At 38.4% G+C, this 14,075-nt stretch overlaps 1 protein-coding gene across 1 annotated transcript in view; it reads left to right on the plus strand.

Annotated features, from left to right (window-relative positions):
• The window catches only part of LOC130416060 (fibrocystin-L-like), a 33,918-nt gene extending 22,030 nt beyond the window's left edge, over window positions 1–11,888 (plus strand). The window contains 30 exon segments of the mRNA XM_056742154.1: window positions 1–137; window positions 249–1,278; window positions 1,357–1,548; window positions 1,679–1,830; window positions 2,965–3,124; window positions 3,244–3,421; window positions 3,513–3,601; window positions 4,034–4,182; window positions 4,367–4,493; window positions 4,592–4,710; window positions 4,841–4,970; window positions 5,581–5,754; window positions 5,829–5,932; window positions 6,026–6,149; window positions 6,228–6,349; window positions 6,462–6,552; window positions 6,669–6,817; window positions 6,911–7,033; window positions 7,162–7,273; window positions 7,509–7,625; window positions 7,728–7,893; window positions 8,480–8,712; window positions 8,861–9,025; window positions 9,421–9,578; window positions 9,798–9,933; window positions 10,160–10,492; window positions 10,581–10,735; window positions 10,905–11,051; window positions 11,215–11,368; window positions 11,487–11,888. Coding sequence (XP_056598132.1) covers window positions 1–137; window positions 249–1,278; window positions 1,357–1,548; window positions 1,679–1,830; window positions 2,965–3,124; window positions 3,244–3,421; window positions 3,513–3,601; window positions 4,034–4,182; window positions 4,367–4,493; window positions 4,592–4,710; window positions 4,841–4,970; window positions 5,581–5,754; window positions 5,829–5,932; window positions 6,026–6,149; window positions 6,228–6,349; window positions 6,462–6,552; window positions 6,669–6,817; window positions 6,911–7,033; window positions 7,162–7,273; window positions 7,509–7,625; window positions 7,728–7,893; window positions 8,480–8,712; window positions 8,861–9,025; window positions 9,421–9,578; window positions 9,798–9,933; window positions 10,160–10,492; window positions 10,581–10,735; window positions 10,905–11,051; window positions 11,215–11,368; window positions 11,487–11,722 — 5,462 coding nt within the window. The 3' untranslated portion in view covers window positions 11,723–11,888.
• The last annotated feature ends 2,187 nt before the right edge of the window (window positions 11,889–14,075 follow it).

Below are 14,075 nucleotides of genomic sequence, written 5' to 3' on the forward strand. Positions count from 1 at the left end.
GGGAATTTGCAGTCCAGACATGTTTCCAGGGGAGGTTTGGAGAGGAAGTAGGAAGTGATGAGTTTGGTGGTTGCATCATGTTCCACGCACCACGACCAAACCAAAACCTGGCAATTGGAAGAATTGAATACGTTGAGGTAACGGTTTGATAAATTACTGTAAACAAACCAAAATGACTACCTCACGTTTTTAAATCCATTATAGATTCAATCATGGCATTCATTTTACTATTGTTTTCCCTCCTTCAGATTTTTCATGCTGGACAGGCGTTCCGTCTGGGACGCTACCCAATCCACTGGCATCTAATGGGAGATGTTCAGTACAAGTCGTACGTGCGTGGTTGTGCAATTCATCAATCTTACAATCGTGCTGTTACTATCCACAACACTCACAACCTGCTGGTGGAGCGCAACGTCATCTACGACATTAAGGGTGGTGCCTTCTTTATTGAAGATGGCATTGAGACAGGAAACATCTTGCAGTACAATTTAGCAGTATTTGTGAGACAGAGCACAAGTTTGCTGAATGATGACGTGACTCCAGCTGCATACTGGGTAACAAACCCAAACAACATCATTAGACATAACGCCGCAGCCGGTGGGACTCACTTTGGATTCTGGTACCGCATGAACAATAACCCTGATGGCCCATCTTATGATGCAAACATCTGTCAGAAGAAAGTACCACTTGGGCAGTTCTTCAACAATACGGTGCATTCTCAGGGCTGGTTTGGCTTGTGGATCTTCCAAGAGTATTTCCCCATGCAAAATGGTTTCTGCTACTCCTCGACACCAGCACCAGCCGTCTTCCGACGCCTGACATCCTGGAACAATGAGAAAGGAGCTGAGTGGGTGAATGTTGGAGCTGTGCAGTTCAGCGAGTTCCTCATGGTCAATAATGAGAAAGCAGGCGTGGAGGCCAAGAGGATCATTTGGGACTATGTCAGTGGATGGGGCCTGGAAGGAGGTGCAGCTGTGGTTAACAGCACAATAGTGGGTCACGTAGATGAGCTGGGACTGGGAAATGATTACTGCACCACGCATGGTGTTGTTCTTCCTCTGGATGATGGTATGAGTGTCATCAACACCAAGTTTATGAGCTTCAACCGGTCATCGTGCGCAGCTGTCGGGGTGGCAGAAATCATTGGAACATGCACGTACCGCTGTGGAGGCTGGAGCGCCAGATTCAGTGGAATCCAATACTATCAGTCACCAAACAAGGCCAGATTCAGATGGGAGCATGAGGTAGCGCTCGTAGATATTGATGGATCTCTCACAGGTACAGACCTTTTTACATTATTTGAGATTCCCACTATGGAAGCTTCTGTTTAACAATCTCTATTAATTAATTAAAAAGGCAACATGAAGTCCAAGGTGGTGCCGATGAGTAACCTGCTCGACCCAAGTCACTGCTTTCAAGCAGCAGATTGGAGTGTTGGAGTCCCTGGAGCTGTATGTGACAACACCACTAACTTCCATCGAATGATTTTCCACAATTCTTTGCCGTCTTCACTTTGGGCTAACAAAGTGATTCTCACCAACTCTTTCGGTAGAGTGAAATAGTCAACTTTTGAGCTGATTGAGTGTAAAGATATGTGTGCATATTCGTCAGATGCATTTTCGTACAATCACTCTGCCTTCAGGTCATTTGTAATGAGAGACCCAAAATCTCTTTTTAGGGTCCTGTGAGCTGCCTTTCCTTGAAAATATGGTGACTCACGCAAAAGGCTGGATGGCGATGGTGCCTACAAGCCGAACCTACAACTGGCATTTTGAGCGTGGTTCCCAAATCACCAACATCTCATACAATGCAATGATCTATGGCTTTAAGGTAAAGTGTGCATTTCTTTTATTGCATTGAACCCACATATTGTTTTTTTGCATTAAAAACCATTAAAGGAACAATATAGAAGACTTGTGCAGTGTATTCCAAGTCTTCCAAGAGATACAAAATAAGATGTTATTCAATTAAAAATTATAACAATTATGTTGTATTCCGGGGGGCACGGTGGCTTAGTGGTTAGCATGTTCGCCTCACACCTCCAGGGTTGGGGGTTCGATTCCCGCTTCCGACTTGTGTGTGTGTGGAGTTTGCATGTTCTCCCCGTGCCTCGGGGGTTTCCTCCGGGTACTCCGGTTTCCTCCCCTGGTCCAAAGACATGCATGGTAGGTTGATTGGCATCTCTGGAAAAAATTGTCCGTAGGGTGTGAGTGCGTGAGTGAATGAGTGATTGCGTGTGCCCTGCGATGGGTTGGCACTCCATCCAGGGTGTATCCTGCCTTGATGCCCGATGACTCCTGAGATAGACACAGGCTCCCTGTGACCTGAGGTAGTTCGGATAAGTGGTAGAAAATGGAATGGAATGGAATGGAATGTTGTATTCCTTATATAAAGCTCTCATACGGCTTTTTCAAAGACTTGGACACAATATATTCTATATTGTGTCTTTATTAAAACCTGCTGCTATTTTCTATATTGGTAAACTATTAATTTCTGTCAGGTTCACTGCCGTCAATTTTTTTTGACAATATGCAATCCTTTTAGATTGGCAGGATGGTTCTGTTCTGGGCAAAAAACTCTCTGCCCATACATGCAGCCAGCATCAATAAGAGCAGGGAACACAGTGATAAACAGAACAGAACAAGCACATGTCATTAGTTCTTAAGGACATTTATGTATAACAAATAATGTAAAGTAATTGAGACTGTGAATAGGAATTACAATCGAGTACCAATTGAAAATGTCAGGTGGAGCTGGGGATGGAGGAGGGTTATTTAATCCTGAACAACATGATAAACCGCTGTTAGCTGAAGGAAATTTAAACTGAAGCTGTGATCATATTTCTATAGTAAGATGAGGATCAGATGATGCGGGCTTGACTCACGTGACCTACCAGATCTAACATTATACACTTGATTTGTTTTATCATTTAGTAAGTTTTATTTATCTTTTCTCTCCTGACAGCCAGAGAATTTTGTAATTCTGAATCACAACTTTACTCAAACACCCGACCACTTCAGAATTGTAGATATCCGAAATGGTTCATCTCAACCCCTGAACCCTGCTGTGAATGTAAATGGGGACTGGTACTTCAACCAGTCTACAAACAATCTCTATTACATGGGTAAATCTATTCATCTCCAAAAACATTTGTTAATTTAACCAAATCGTATTAAATGCTATAGCTAAATTTTCAAATACCTTCATAATAAATGATTCATGTTTGTTAAATTTTGACTTCAGTGTCTGGAAGAGACCGTCTAGCTAACCGGAGGAGAAGGAACAGTGTGGACCGGTCTCTTAAAGACAGATCAGTCAGCTTCAATGTGTATCAGTGTTACTATCCCAAGTGTATGACACCAACACAACCTCCACCAGCAACTTTGGCTCCAACGCCCAGCCGCAGACCTGCAAACTTCATGTATGTGCACATTTTTATTTAGGTTAAAATTACATTGAATAAACCTTCCATTACTTGATGTTTGACTTCATATAACATATGTTGGATGTAGATTCTGGTCAAATGAGTCATTTTGGATGTCAAGCCCAGAAAACAATTTCACAGTACCAAAAACAGGCTCAGATGTCGTCATTCCAACAGGCAAGTAACTAACATCTCAAATCCTATGCAAAGACAATAAAAACAAAACTGTTTAGGTCCTAAAACCCAAAAGGATTTTTGCAAACTGAATCCAGACAATGTTTTCCTCTTTGGGTTTTAAAAGAACTTAAAGTTCATATTTTGTGGGTATTACACATTTTGATTTATAATAGGTGAATTCAGAAGCCCTTGACTTCAACTACCCAAGTTTACATTATTGACAAATCAAACAACCACTGTGTTATCCTTATATACCATAGCAATTAATTTTTTTAGCTTCAAAATTCATGTTGGAGATTTATTCCTTACTTTTTATGGTTATATAATTGGAATACTGACAATAGGGAAATTTCAAAAGGAACATAGTAATAGGCCTTATTCAATGCCACAAACTAAACTAAAAAACTAAAAATGTCTCACTTTGTCTTAAAGGGAAATGGGTGGTTGTAGATGTTGTAATTCCTACACTGAACAAGCTGAAAATAGTCGGAGTTCTAGAGATTCCCGACACAAACAACGGCACCGTCAATGGCTCACAATATAACAATATTGTTTTGTCTGCCACATACATCTCCATTCAGGTAAGAATCTACAGCAAATTGCATCCCATAATTCATTAAACTGATATTAGACTGCTAAATTAGCTTATTGTAACATTACTCTTAATACTTAGAAAAAAATCTGTGTAGTAAGAGCAAACACATTTTTTGAAGACACATTCCCTTCAAGTCTAATACATTATTGTTCTTAATTCAATTACATCAGGGTGGACGTTTGATCGCTGGATGGTCTGATCAGCCCTTCAGAGGTGAACTACAGATTATACTGAACGGAAACCATCGCACACCAGATTGGCTGTTGCCTGACATAAACCAGGGGTCTAAAGTGTTGGGTAAGTGCTGAGATTTTCCGTTTGTAATTACACCAAACATTAAAATATCACTCATGAACAGTTTTGTCTATAAGAAATGAAACATTGCCGTTTTCCAGGTGTGTTTGGATCTCTTGATCTGTATGGCATGCCACACAATGTGTATCACACTAAACTGGCTAGAACAGTCGAGGCAGGAAACAACACTCTCTTTCTGGAGGAAGCTGTTGACTGGAAGGTCAGAAGCTCTTTACACATGACACACAGCACTTAAGAGAAGACTAGGGCTTTCTTATCACATATGAAACTTGTTCTCTTTGTTTGCATTAGAACACACTTTATGTCTTGTCTCAATTTTTTACTTTCAGGCAGGGGATAAGATTCTGCTGTCCACCACCAGTTATGACCCATGGCAAACAGAAATCCACACCATAACTGCAGTCTCAGATCTCGGCCGCACACTGACTCTGGACCAGCCTGTGACACACACGCATATCGGTAGGGTCCTGTAGATCTGGGATTCTTTAAGGGATACTTCACCCAAAAATGAAAATTCTGTCATTGTTACTCACCTTCGAGTTGAATCTGTATGAAATTCTTTGTGGTGATGAACCACAATTGGAAAATTTTTTATAACCAAACACAAAAACTAACCAGTAGGAAATTTATTGACTGTGGTCAATACATTGTAAAACGTCTTGGTATACAATAAGCAGGGTATTGGGAGGTATCAACTGAAATATTTTAAGTCCACATGTAACTAGCTGAGGCCACCATTGGATTGAAGACGTAATACTACTGACAGGAGTTTGTAAATAGATGTTGTAAAAATACATGTGGAAAATAATGCTCAAATAATAAAGAGAGGAAACTGATGCCACTATTTGGTGTATTTTATAGATTTTAATCATGTTGGTCAAAAACAATGTAATCTCCTAATGTATGAATTCTAATAAAGTGCCGGTGGTGGATGGTAGTGTGTTAAAGTATTGACACTGAAATAAGTTTAGACGGTCGTTTTTTGTTTACCTTACACAACTGCAGACGTACGGTAGAAAGCTACCATTATTTTAAATGTATTATCTTATACATGACTTTGGTCATATAGGACAAATGTACAGTGTGCCAGGATCTTCTAGAAGCTATCAGCTTGCAGGAAATGTGGGTCTTCTGACCAGGAACATCAAGATCATTGGACAGGAATATCCAGAAATGAAAACACAGTCTTATGGAGCAAGAGTACTGGTGGGAACCTTCACAGAAAGAGGAATAATATACAGAGGTATAACTTTACCTTACAATGAATTATGCTCACACAATACAGTGTGTTTGATTATTATGATGCTTGCGTTACAGGAAAAGCCCAGATCAGAAACGTTGAGTTCTACCACACAGGACAGGAGGGATGGAACGACCCGCCAGACCCGCGCTACTCTCTAGCATTTTTGAAGCAGGGAAATGTGAGAGAACACAAAATCTTCATTCACATGCAGGATGGATGTTTTCCTGCACAACACATTGAGAACTGTTATGCATTACATTTTTTTTTACAGGTGGCCAATGACTCCTACATCAAGGGATGTGCTTTCCATGATGGCTTCGCTCCTGCTATTGGTGTGTTTGGAACAGATGGACTGCATATCGATGACAACGTGATCCATCACACTGTTGGAGAAGGTGCTGAAACTGTTGAACAAAATGTTACCAAACAAAATGTCATCACTATGCTTTTCTTATCTGGATTTTATTCTTAAGGAATCAGAATATGGGGCGATAAAAACACTGTTCGGAGAAATCTGGTTACTCTGACACTGTGGCCGGGATCATACAATGGTGCATCAGAGACTTTAAACATTGAATGGAATGCTGCCATTGAGGTGAAAATTGAACATTCCCAACACAAAAAATATATATAGTAACAAAAAAACACACTCTACATCTGCTTTTCTAAAACAGCATTAAATAATTATCACTGTGTATGTGTTGTAGGTTAATGAAGCAAACAACGTGATTCTTCAAGGGAATATTGTTGCTGGCTATGAACGAGTGGGATTCAGAATTGATGGAGAACCTTGTCCAGGTATATACCTGCTGTATATTTAATTTAATAGATTACATTTATGGTCACTCTATTAAAAATAAAGTAACTTTAAGGCTTATGTACTATTAACGACTTAAATTTCCATTGGTCAACAGCATCTCCACGTTCAACGGCACAATGGAGTGAGAATGAAGCACATGGTGGTCTGTATGGAGTCTACATGAATAAAGACGGATTTACTGGTTGCTCTCAAATCCAGGGTTTCACCGTCTGGAAGAGTTTTGATTTTGGCATTTACATTCAAGTATGATAAACAATCCATACATGTTTTAAATTACCCATATAAGCATTTTGTAGATTAGTCAGAAGATAAATGTGGTCCTCTCCTGTCCTCCAGGTATCCATGAATGTGATCATTTCTAATGTGACCCTTGCTGATAATGGAATGGGCATCATGCCTATTATCTACAGACCTCCTTCTGTCAGCCATGAGTTCGCAGATAAAACCGTTCGTGTTCAGGTGAGGATGCACTCATGCAAAGTCTTGGTGTTACCAAATGAATATCAAACTGGCTGCTTTCTATACGATTATTACATCAATAAATCACTTGTACTGTAATATTATTTAGTCAATGCTGTTTTTTTCAGCGGTCTCTGATTGTGGGCAGCAGTCCCAATTTCAACTGTTCGGACACACTGATAACAACTGAGACCTATGTTTCACTCAGTGCAAGCCACAGAGCACCACGACCCCCTAAAGGTACTGTACAGTAGTGTTGAATCTGTAAAACAACAACAATCTTTTTTATTGACATTTAACAATATGTGAAATTTCAGTGTTTTTTTTTTTTACAATTATTAACTTTATGAATTAGACACATGATTTTATCCTAAACAACTTTTAAGCTTAAAGTTTGTTTTCAGTGTTATTTTGCACTATATAAACAAAAAGGAAACAGACTTTTAGATTTCAGTGCACTTTCTATGTGCAACAGGCGGCAGGTCTGGAGTTTGCTGGCCGACGTTTGCATCTAACCACAACAACGCACCACAGCATCCTCACCCTAGCCTCATGAGCTACAACGCCATAGCTGGTTTACTGACGGTCTCCGGTGAGACATCCTCTCAAAATGTGTTCAATCTCAATCTTCAGTGTAAAATTAGCTATGAGCTGCTAAAACATATGTCATATTCCTGTCTGCTCCTATCCACAGATACAACTTTTGTTGGCTTCAAGAATGTGTGTTCCACTGAAAGAGACTACATGTTCATGACCAACCCAGGAAATGAGGACCTACAACATCCAATCAGTGTTGAGAGGATCACCAAGATAGACAGCACAGAAGAATCACTCGCATTCATTCATAACCCTGATCTGGGGTAAACGGTTCTGTACTTCTGTTCTTAACATAGTTTATAAGATTAAAGGCGCAGTTTGTAAAATTCGCCGCTAGAGGGAGCACAATCATAACAGATATGTTCAAAACAACATCAATGGCTTAGCTTAAAGTCGCTTTGAAGGTCAAGAATAATTGTGCTCCAGAATGACTGTGCAATACAAAACCAAGGGGAAATGCCAGAGACCGTGTTATTAGGGAGATGCAAGGTCTGGAGGAAGCGTAACTGCTTACACGAATCATGTGAGATACCTCAGCCAAACCTGAAGGTTGCAGGCTTTCCATCTAGTGTCTTCGGTAACGCGGATATAACGCCAATGAGAGGCCACTGCCAGACACGGTCTGTGTCGCTGACTAAAATGACAATTTTGTCACAATTTACAAATAGTTGGATACATTTGAGGTATTGTAAGTACTCAACTGAACAAAATATATAACACTAGCAAAGTGGTTTTTGGATATTTTACTGCAAAAAAAGTTATAAACTGTGCCTTTAATGTGCAATTATTACTTAATACTTGCAATAAGTACATTCTGATGTAAAAGTGATACATTTGTTCACACACCAGTAAAGTGAACCCATCAGACTGTGTGGACATGGACTGTGATGCTAAGAAGAAGACCATGTTGAAGGATCTGGATGGAAGTTTTCTGGGTGCAGTCGGAGCAGTGGTGCCCTATTCAGAGTACGAGTGGAACGGGGATCCGCGACATGGACTGGGCGATTACCGCATCCCTAAAGTCATGCTCACTGCTCTCAACGGCAGCCGCATACCTGTCAATCAAATAGCTCCTAATAAAGGTACATCTGAGGGTTATTTATTGTGAAAATAAAAGCATGTTGTTAATATACTTTTTATTTATTTAGAGATAGTTTTTTTCTTTTGTTTTTTAACATTAAACTTGAACATTTAACAACGGAGTGTGATATTTGTGTTTTATGTGTACAGGTGTGATCAGAGACTCTTGTACTTACATGAGCACCTGGCAGAGCTACAAGTGCTTTGGACTGAATTATAAGATGCTGGTCATTGAAAGTCTAGACGCAGATACAGAGACAAGACGTCTTTCACCTGTGGCCATCCTGGGGGACACATATGTAGATCTGCTGAATGGTATAACCAACAGCTTTTCCTCTTTCATTTCATTTCATTCTATTTAATCAGGGACAATGCACATTAATAACACATGCATCATGTAAAATGCAGCAGATTTAGCCAACACTGGCTAATTTTCATCCGTAGTCCCTTTTGGCAGGTTGATGTGAAGGACAGGAGGAAAATGTTAAACACCAAATTAAGAACACAAGGAAAATTTGATAGCAGAAAAGAAAATAAACCAAGGATATTAAAACAAAGTTACAGACTACCATACCATATCCATAAATCACTATAAATGATCACAATTTTGATTTGTCAAAATTTCTAGAAACCATAGTGTCCTGTTAAATTCAATGTCATTGTTATGGTATTTGATTTAAACTTTCTGTGAACATCTTATGTCATTACAGGTCCACAAGACCACGGCTGGTGTGGAGGCTACACCTGTAGGAGAAGAGTCTCTCTCTTTCATGCCATTGTGGCCACCAATAAGTCCTTTGACATCTTTTTCACCAGCACAACACCACAGAAGATGAGACTTATGATGCTCGACGCTAAACCTACAGAGGTTAGTCTAATACATAATACACTAGATAAAACATAGAGACGGTATCTTTCTATGTAATTATTTATTTAAATTAAATCATTTTATTTAATTACAAACATTTATGGTATCATCTCTATAGACATTCATACATTTAAGATACATTAATATATATATGTGTTTAGAGGATTCATGCATTTTCCAGGACCATCTCACTCAACACTAAACTTCTGTTCTCTACAGGCTGTTAGAGTGGCTGTATTTTACTCAAGCTCTCAGCGGTTAGACGTCTATGTAAACAACAATTTTGTTGCTCCAACTAACGCTCAGTGGAACTCAGGCAACACTGAATACACAGCACTTGAGCCCACATATCCAGGTAGAGTACAGTAGAGTCATGTAGAATAATACGGCTCCCCTACAGGCCTGGAAGACCAACAGGATATATTATTTAATCATGAAAATATGTTTTTGGATTAAACAACATTAAAAACAATATTATCACGATAACCATAATGCATAGAATAAAGAAAGAAAATACTTAAAAGTGATCTACACGTTGTTTGTCATTCTAACCTTTTTCAATTCCTCTCTGTTCTCTTTAGGTCAATATCTTCCAAGTTTGAACTCTGATCACGGCTCAAACTTCTTTGACACAGACTATGGCATGTTGTACATACTTCTTCGTGGCTCAGAGCCGGTCCAGATCCGCACTTCGCCGCTTCTTGTCGTGGCCTTTAACCTCCCAGCCATGACTGAAGAACAGTTCTTCGGACCTGATCTGATCAGAAATCTCGCTTTATTCCTTAAAGTACCACAGAACATGATTCGAATCACCAAGATCGTCCGTGAGGGCGGTGGTGGACGGAGACGGCGCTCAACTGGACTGACGGTGGAGATTGAGATCAGTCTGCCACCTGTCCAGACATTTACCACTGGTAGGGCCAGACGATGTAAACAAAGCATTGAATTTAAAACATGAATTTTAAGATAACATCAAAATGGCTGAAATTTCATTTCATTCAGAAGACCAGCAACAGTTTTTGATTCTGAAGAACGTCGCTGATGATCTGGGTCGTGCTGCCGTCTCAGGGAATCTGAGTCAGTCCATCGGCTTCAACGTGTCGTCACTGGAGATGATCCCTCCTCCGCCCTCTTCCAGTGACCCATCCTGGAGTCAAGTAAGATCTTAGTCAGCTCATGTTATCACTAAAGTTGCAGTACATTTTTTATAAAGATGCCATGCAGTTTTGGGCAGTAAGTGACAAAATGAAAAGTGACAACAACAACTATTAAAATGTATTGAATTGAATGATGTTTTAGCTACTTTACCTTTAATTTATCTCTCAGGTGGCTACTCAGGAAGTGACTCGTGCAGACCAGCAGATGGAGTCGGTCAGTAAGGTGTCTTCTTTGGTAATTGTGGATCAGCCGGTGGCTGCATTGTATCCTGGACCCCTCAGCGTGCAGCCCAGCATCATGGCTGTGGATTCAGAGGTGAAGAAACAGGACTTATGCTTATCGCAACGTCACACTTCATGAATACCTTTTATGGCCGCTAAGGTGTCACTGTGAATAAGGGGGGTACAATTTCAAGAAGAATATCAAGATCAATTGTACTTGAGCTAAACTGTGTTTTTATTAATGTGTGTGTTTTCAGGGTAACTGTGTGTCTGTGGGTGTGACGAGTCTAACAATCTCAGCTGTGCTCAAAGATGCCAATGGGAATCCAGTACAGGGACTTTCTGGAAACACCACCATCCTGTTCAGTGGCTGCTGGGCAAACTACACCGACCTCGCCATCTTAACCAGCGGTGAGTCATCTTAATTCTACAAACTGGTTGGAAGACACATAAAACTATGCATTATGTTGCAGTTCCTAAAAGAGTTATTAGATCTTTTAGTTCATCACTCTCTTTATCTTTTCTACAGGTAAAAACTTCACATTAAAATTTATTCTGAGTGAATGGAATGCTCAGTCTAGATCCTTTAATGTCAGAGCGGTTACAACTCCCACAGAACATCCAGATAAGACCCCTGGCCCTGTGGTTGTCACCACGGGTAACTCTTCAGGCAACTTTGCCTCAAGTCCATCCATCAAATCACCACCTGTGTGTCTGCTCATAATGTTAACTGCTCTATTCCTCCTGTTTAGAGAAATCCAGTAACAATCCAAACCAATGTAAACGCAACAATTAATCTCCCTTAAAAAAATGTGTCATTTCATAATTGTGATATCATGATTTCTAAGCTATATCTCTTAATTCTGAGAGCATAATATAATGATTAAACATTTCTCGTTTGACAAAAGTTCATTTTAAATGTTGATTTAATGTTTTCAACTTGAATATAATATATCTATATGTACACTTTCCTTTGAATGGTATAATTCTTTGCTTGCATCACCAATAAAATCAACAAGTAAAGTAGCATTCTTGTGCTGTTACACTTTGGCAAGACAGTGGGTTTTTATCAGAAATGGTCACTACATGGCGGTAATGTCAAACTCACATTTTTGCAGAGCAATGAGGTGTAAAGGGATAGTTCGCAGAAAACACAAATGTCATCAGCTATTCGCCTTCAAATGGTTCTAAACCTGTAAACGATCATTTTTCTTTGGAACACGAGATGTTTTCAGACATTCTGTTGAGTTATTTGTGCATGCAATGGCGGGTCAGCGTTGTTTGGTTATAAAACTCCAAAATTATAAATGTTACTTAAATGCTTCTTTTATTCATCTGCATTGAATCCTATAAATTTGATGTCGTTGGTTATTTTTAATTAACTTCAATATCTACATAAAATGTCAGTTCAGTGCGTTTCTATTAAATAAATGATAGCCTATCGGAATAGGCCTACAAGCAAAATATTTTTTATGCGATTGTTTAATCAGAGGACTTAGTGGTTTTATGAATGTAGATCTGGTTGTAAGAAAGTGTATGAAGGTTTAAAAAATGACCAATCGTGAAAACCTGCAATTGTGCTGTTGCTTTATTTTTTTTTTTTTTTGTGATGACATCGTGTGCAATCCTATTATTTTTAATATGTGACCCTGCCTGTGGAGATCAGGCTAAAATATCAAAGCTATGAGATACCATCAAAGCTTGATTTTAACCATTAATTCCAATATGATTTTAATCTTTGACATGGCTTGACTAGGTCAATATTCCTAATGTTAATTTTCACGGAATGTTCTTTATGAAAGATGATTTTATGTATAAAACAGTCAATAAAAAATGACATTATCTCGGTTAACCCTTTGATGTCATTATATAATGCATGCGCGTTTTATCTTTTGATCAATTTAAATTAGCAATTTATTTCAACATGTATTATTGCATGATTGGGGAATTACATGATATCATAAAATCTTGTTTCCAATGACCACAAATACGTTTTTTTTATTTCTTAGGGTAATTTCGTGTTACTATGGAGTATATAAACACGGGCCAAAATTAAACTCACAAAATAGCTATAAAATATTTTCAGTGGTTAAAAAGAATGCTAGAATTACAAAAAAGCAGCTGTGCTGTGAAATGTGGCAGATGAATCAAAGGTTCAACGTATATTGTTTATTTCTTACCCACCTATTGAGTTATTTAAATTATTTTACTAACTGACAACATATTTACATTATGTTTTTTTCTATAATAGCCTAAATGATGTATAATAAATAATGAAATTAATTTATTTTAAAGATTCAGCGAAGAAACCCTCAACGCAGGGAATTCGGGCCAAAAAAAACATATTGTGCATTAGAAGGGTTTTACAAAAAATATATATATTTCAAAAGAAAAAAAAATAAAACCAATGAATATCTGGAATACTGAATGATGAAATTAACTTCTTGCAAAAATATAGAAAAAATAAACTCTTCAAAACCCTTCCTCGTGTTGTGCACTTTCAGTTTCTAGATGAAAGGGTACAATAGAGAGATCAAATGTTCATGATTGACCACAAAGTAAAAAAACAAAAAGGTTTCCACGCATGAGGGCAAATTGCCAACTATTAAAGGAAGAAGTTCTTGTTGTTAGTTTCCTTACAACATGAACTTTGACTAGGTCAATATTCTTAATGTTAATTTTCACGGAATGTTCTTTATGGCAGCTATGTAGGATGATTTTATGTAGAAAACAGTAAATAAAAAAATGACTGCTGGGTTAACCTTTTGATGTTATTATATAATGCATGCGCGTTTTTACCTTTTGATCCATTTAAATTCAATTTATTTCAGCATGTATTATTGCATGATCTCTGAATTCCATGATCATGAATATTCATAATATCTTGTTTTCAATGACCACAAATTAGTATTTAAAAATTTCATAGGGTCATTTCGTGTTACTCCGAAGCTTATAAACACGGGTCAAAATTAAACTCACAATATAGCTATAAAATATTTTCAGTGGTTAAAAAAAATTCTAGAATTATCCAAAAGCAGCTGTGCTGTGAAATGTGGCGGGTGAATCAAAGGTTCAAAGAATATTGATTATTTCTGTTCCATGTATTAAGTTATTTAAA

The sequence above is a fragment of the Triplophysa dalaica genome, chromosome 25 (genome assembly GCF_015846415.1).
Source record: "Triplophysa dalaica isolate WHDGS20190420 chromosome 25, ASM1584641v1, whole genome shotgun sequence".
NCBI classification, from domain to species: Eukaryota; Metazoa; Chordata; class Actinopteri; order Cypriniformes; family Nemacheilidae; genus Triplophysa; species Triplophysa dalaica.